Source organism: Pagrus pagrus (assembly GCF_965226575.1).
Source record: "Pagrus pagrus genome assembly, chromosome: 6".
Classification (NCBI taxonomy): domain Eukaryota; kingdom Metazoa; phylum Chordata; class Actinopteri; order Spariformes; family Sparidae; genus Pagrus; species Pagrus pagrus.
Window position 1 is genome coordinate 7,500,213 of NC_140190.1, and position 6,000 is coordinate 7,506,212.

Below are 6,000 nucleotides of genomic sequence, written 5' to 3' on the forward strand. Positions count from 1 at the left end.
ACTACACTATAACCAGTTAAGTGATGGAACAGAAAACCCACTGGCGCTGCAGAGCCTGTTTGATGGGGAACTTCTTGCCACAGTTTCTGCATTTGAAGTCCTTCTCCTCCGTGCAGGGCCTCTGGTGCAGACTCTGGAGGTGGGCGGCCAGGATCTCCTCACTGGGAAAACTGCTCTCACACAGCAAGCAGGGGTGGTCCTCCTTCTTTATTACCAGTTCTGTGAAGATGTGGCACACACACAATGAGAGGATGATCTAAGAGGCACATGTTCGGCCAATTCTGTGCGATTTTCTTTGAAATGTATATGTATGTTTGGGATGACAAACATAACTCTGTAACACTGTACCCATTTCAACTATACGTTTGGCGTCTTTGCTGTTTTCGTCTTCATCTTTGACGTCCTCCTCCTCCTCTTCTTCCTCCTCCTCCTCCATATCGCTGTCCAGGTAGCCGATCAGGAGCTCTGTGTCCGTCTCTATGTCGTCCACGGCCAGGTAGAAGATGTTCTCGCCATCCTAGGAGACAATAAGACGGTTATAACCTCACACGATAGTAACGACGGCACGGAGCGCTTACAGAATCGTACCTGAATTTGAGAAGAACGACGCTAATGAGAAAAGCATTCCTGCTGAACGAAACTTATAACCATTTATGGTCATGAACAGTGAGTAACTGTTGAGCCTGGCTGACGGCTGCACTCATTACACCAAGACAACAGTCTGTTAGGCCTGATTGAGGCCACAGGTCAGAACCTCAAACCCCTTAAAAACGTCATTAACTTTCTTGTCCTCAGAGGTCACGCTAATAAAATCAAAGCGTCATTCTGTTTTAACCATGGGATTCTAAATATACATAAATAACGATTAAGAAGAGGAAAGCTACACAATAAATGTCACCGCTGATGGAACACAGAGCTTTAACACACATGGATGACCTTTAAACGACCAAACCACTGTGGACATTTGTGTATTAATGGCAGGAACTTGGCCCTTAGACCTGAAATGTTAGTCTCCTCTTCATTCAACTTCTATTTTTCTTCCATCAGAAGAGACCAATCGTTTTTATCTTTTTACACAGGAGTGCGAGAGGTGACGTTTCCCAGATGCACTGCGCTAAGTTCACAAGTGTGCGCGTGTGTGTGAATGTGCGCTTCTATGGTCGTGTTTTCCAAATTCTTCAGATGTTTTTGTGTTCGTAGGCCGCACCACTGTTGTTGATGCATGATTTTTCAATATAATAACTTTAAAAAATGTTCTTGGAGTCTTTTGGAAATAACAAATTGACGAAGAATCGTTCCCTGCGGCTGCAATAACTCAACAGCAATCAGAGAAATATTCCCTCAGCAGAATCACGAGAGAGGCTGCTATTGTTAAACCCTTTTCCAGCTCAGCACATTTCACCCGCATGTAGTCTTACATCTGGATTTACCAGCATAAACTCGTTGGATCTTAATGTACGGAGAAAACTGAATAAGAATGCATCTCTTCTTGTCCAGTTTTACATGCAAGTTACACTACTTTTTAGAGCGTTTAAGCCAAAGACATTTGTTTTTATAACGTAAATATTAAACATGCATGTACTTCGGGCTGTCCTGAACACCTCTGCTAAATTAAGAGCCTAATGAGAGACTGCGCTTTCTCCCAGGTTGGATGGTTTTCCAATCAGAGAATACTGTTCTGTGTTTTGTGTGTTTTTATGACAAAAGGAGCTCCGTTTCTTCTTCATCAGTCTTTTTTACGGTGCAGCCTACGCAACGTCCCCTTCCTCTCAAAAGAAATAAAAAACCCAGAAACTTTCGATTAAGGATTTGGGCATCAAATATTATGGTGATGGTAAAAGCTTATAATCTTTGAAGTCTAGGCTTGAGCCCTAAATTTGATCAAGTTGATTTTTCACTTCACATCTTTAATCTGTTCAAAAGAAATCCAGATTCTCAACAAAGCTTCCTTCTAAGCTTCAGTTCGAAGCCTTCTTTTCCATGCTTTATTCATCATGTTCACTCCTTCCACTGATCATCGTATTGTAACATATCTATTACTTATGTCATCTGTAAAACTAATATCTCATGTGGTAACCTTGGAACAAACACAATAAAACGCTGGCATATTTGACCTGCACTTAAAAAAGATCAGATCCTTCTTTGAAGACTTTCCAGGCTGAAAACAGTCTGTCCGCTCCTCAGACTTTAAATTTAAAGGATTGTTACTAAATTCAAACATCTCCGACTTGTCTTCGTCGAAAAATCCCTCTCTTAAATCATTATCCCCGTCCCATCGCATCTGTACTGCCTGTAAAATGTATCATTGTCTTTCTAGTCTGTCTTTTTAGGTATGTCTGAGGGATTCGTGTCCACTGAGAGGAAATGTACCTGTATGGCTGCCAAGTTCTTCTGCTCCTGTGAAGGCGCCTGATGGACAAACCGCAGCCAGTTGGCATAGCGCGGGTTACTAGCATCCAGAATATACAGCACATCTCCTTTACTGCCACGGACCTGGAAAGAAAACAGTAACCGCATGAGTTGACAGAAGAGAAAGACTGATTCTTCTTCACGGTTTGTCTTCTGCGCATCAAAGCGCGTTGGCCTTTCATATACACGCAGAATCACGTGCGGGCTCGTACCTCGCAATGTGGCGGCTCCAGATAACTACATCACAGCGTTTATTTCAATGGTTACCATCAATGGCTTCCTCACGATGTGAGATGTGAGACGGTTTAAATCAGCCAGTATGGTTAATGGATCTGCGGTGTAATTAAATGTTCTCTTTATCACAGAAACACTGAGAGCGTATTTAGACAGAACTGCAGGCAGCTGATGTCTTTCTTTCACAGCTGTCCCGAGATAAAAGCTTGTGTTTTTTTGTTTAACTGCAGGCTGCAAGGAGATTATTTACTGCACTCTGTTAATTACTGCATTACATATTTAATGCAGCTGTTACAGATGTGAGGCTAGTGTCATCGTGCTGCGCGCACCTCTTTACTCAAAACAGCATCAAGTCTTGAAACATTTTAAAGGTGAAATATGTAAAAGTTGGACACGGGTCAGATTCATGCTCAAAACAAATAGTGGTCAGCAAATCACCAGAGTAACCGCTAACTGCTGCTAATTGTAGCTACCCTTGGCTAGTTAGCTCAGTTAGCCGTGCAGCTAGTGGTTGGGACTGGGAGCTCAGGGACCAACAGGGAGGGTTAGTGTTTACATCGCTGGCACAGGAGCTTTGGACCAGCACACGCTGGGGCTAGCTTGTTAGCATGCTAACTTCATCAGATATGTCTGCAACACAACACACAGACGTCAAAACTGTTTTTAGTTTATTTTTTTTCAACTAAAATTCCTACATATTGCACCTTTAAGAGGAAACCTTCAGTCAATTGATCGTTTAAGCCATTTTTCAAGCAAAAATGTTAAACATTTGTTAGTTCCAGCTTCTTAAATGTAAGAATCTGCTGCTTTTCTTTGTCATAAATGATTGTAAATAAAGAGTCTTTGGGTTTTTCAACATTTGGTTGGACAGACAAATCAATCTGAATGGGTCAGGGGAAATTACGATGAGCATTTAACATATTTCTCCCTCAGTTAATCATAAAAAATAATGTATAACACTGACAGTAATCATCAGTTGCAGCCCTTGTGTAAGAGCGGTGGGAAAAAAACATGAGGATGTGCGTGCATTCACCTCCCACATGAGCCTGGTGTCCGAGCTTTCATCCAGCTCGTTGGGCAGCTTCTTCTCACCTGCGAAGGGGCCAAACTTTTCTCCCTTTAGAAAAGCAAAAACACAAGGATCATTTGTCAAACCGTCATCGTACAACACACTGGCAGCCGAGATGAATCACATATGCACCACAGTGGAGCGTCCAAAACCTGTGACATCTTGCATTGTGGAGTAAATGTTGGATAGCTACAGTGTTTAATGTGACATGTGAACGCATCCTGGACATTTCTTTCCTTCTGACCTTCACACAAGTGCCAAGAAATAAACCCAGGGGGCGTGGCCCAAGTGCTCCTCATGATGCATTCATGTTCATCCTCAGCCAGCAGCTCCACTACAGTAGCACAGATTTACAGAGAGCTACATCCCTCCTGAATGTGAAAACATCCAACATAAACTCTCGTTGGACACGTGTGCACTAAAGCTGAACAACACGCGCGCGTACAGTTACAGTTACGCGAGTCTCTCCTCGCCGACATGAATACATTGTTGTGTAGAGAGACGAGTGGAGAGTCACTGCAGCTACGTGGCACTTCACGTCAGAGCAGCCTTGGGTTGAGGCTGAGACTCTTGACAAGAGGCTAGAAGGAAAGAAAAGGCGAACGGGAAAAACTTCCCCACAAGCGTTTGAACAGTTTACAAAGTAACAGAAGACGCTTCCCGCCATGTAAAGTCGGCGACAAAGCTGCGCAGTCAGAAAACAACAAACCTTTTTCACTCGCCTCGCCGTGTACAGACCGATTCCATCCTGGACCTTTGACGATTTCAGGGAAAATCTGTCTGGCACGTACATGCCCAACATTGTCATTTCTCGGAAACGTTTCCTTCAGTGACAACTTGTTGGCTACCAGATATGTCAGCGGAAGTGGATAATCATTGTCAGTTTGAATTCAGAGCAGATAGTTTCTTCGTGGAGAGCTCCAGGTTGAACTTCTGTCGCTCCTGCTGCAGGAAAGCAAAGCGGCGCTCTGATTGGTCCAAAGTTTGTAACCAGAAGCTACCTTTTCTGTGTGTGGTGTGTGAGCACTGCAGCCTGTTTCAGTCCTGCAGCCTGTTTCAGTCAGGCTGCCCACACCGTGCACACACTGCAGATGCATGGACAACTGCTGCTTTTCACCACTGCATGAACTAATAATGCATCATTGTGACTTTGTGACTAATAAAGAAAAAAAGCCTTCACCTGAGAGCTGCTGGAAATAGTTTTATGTCTGATATGGTGCAGTAAAATATTTATATATAATCTGTGAGCCTCTACTTTCTATGTAAACTTATAATATAGGGCTGCATGATATGGTAAAAAGTGATATTGCGATTATTTTTGACAGATGTTGCGATATAATTCATGATTATTATGGATGATTAGATTTAACATCACAGTTTCCATTATCATTGGAAATACTTGTAAAATAATGATAATATGGCATTTCTCCTGTTTGGTGACACGTTTTACCTTCTTGTCCTTGATTTGAATTTTTAAGTTATATAAATTATTCAGTGAACTGTCATAGAAAAGAAGAGAAACCAGAAAATATTCAAATTTAAGAAGCTGGAAATCAAATAATTTTAACTTTCTCTTCTTAAAAATACATCAAACCGATTATTAATTATGAAATACTTTGATACTGTTGATTAAATAGTTGACAAAAAAGGGACGAACAAATAGGGGGCAGCATGTTACCAGAGTAACTCAAAACTGTAGCTGCCGTTAGCTAGTTAGCTCGGTTAGCAGTACAGTTAGCTGTCCGTGCGATGAGCTAGGGGAAGGGGGAAGTGTAGGTGCTTTCACCATGCTAACTTACGTCGATATCTCCTTAACATAATACATCTACGTAACATCAAAATCACAATTTCTTCACAGTCTGTTGATCATTTTACTCCACTTTTGTATTTCCAACTAAAACTCTTACATTTTGCACCTTTAAAGGTTGTTACACAGTAAATGGTTGCATGAGCGACATTATCCACACGATGCCGATACACATGCTTTTCCCATGGCTCTGAAAACACACTAACGTTTCTTTTCTTCATTCACCATTAACCTCTAACAAACCACAAATTATTGTGATGGATGTGTGTTTTGGCTTGAACTTGTGTTGTCTCTAATTCAGAAACCGCACTGCACCAACGAGCAGCAGACCAGAGGTATGACTGACCCTTTCAGCTTAAAACAGTCAGCGTAGCGCGCCAGCAACCACAATTTACCAACAGTGAAAGGCTGCTGGGACGGATGGTTCCTCTGGCCCGAAGCCGACTGCGCAAACAATCAAAACCTCCGGGCTGAAACAAAA

At 42.3% G+C, this 6,000-nt stretch overlaps 1 protein-coding gene across 1 annotated transcript in view; it reads right to left on the bottom strand.

Annotated features, from left to right (window-relative positions):
• The window catches only part of prdm5 (PR domain containing 5), a 33,624-nt gene extending 28,819 nt beyond the window's left edge, over nucleotides 1-4,805 (bottom strand). Inside the window, exons 1-5 of the mRNA XM_084355110.1 lie at nucleotides 4,422-4,805; nucleotides 3,677-3,760; nucleotides 2,371-2,493; nucleotides 349-517; nucleotides 42-219 (exon numbers count right to left, since the gene is read on the bottom strand). Of these exons, the coding sequence (XP_084211236.1) occupies nucleotides 42-219; nucleotides 349-517; nucleotides 2,371-2,493; nucleotides 3,677-3,760; nucleotides 4,422-4,520 (653 nt within the window). The 5' untranslated portion in view covers nucleotides 4,521-4,805. The remainder of the gene's footprint in view (nucleotides 1-41; nucleotides 220-348; nucleotides 518-2,370; nucleotides 2,494-3,676; nucleotides 3,761-4,421) is intronic.
• Nucleotides 4,806-6,000: the final 1,195 nt, after the last annotated feature.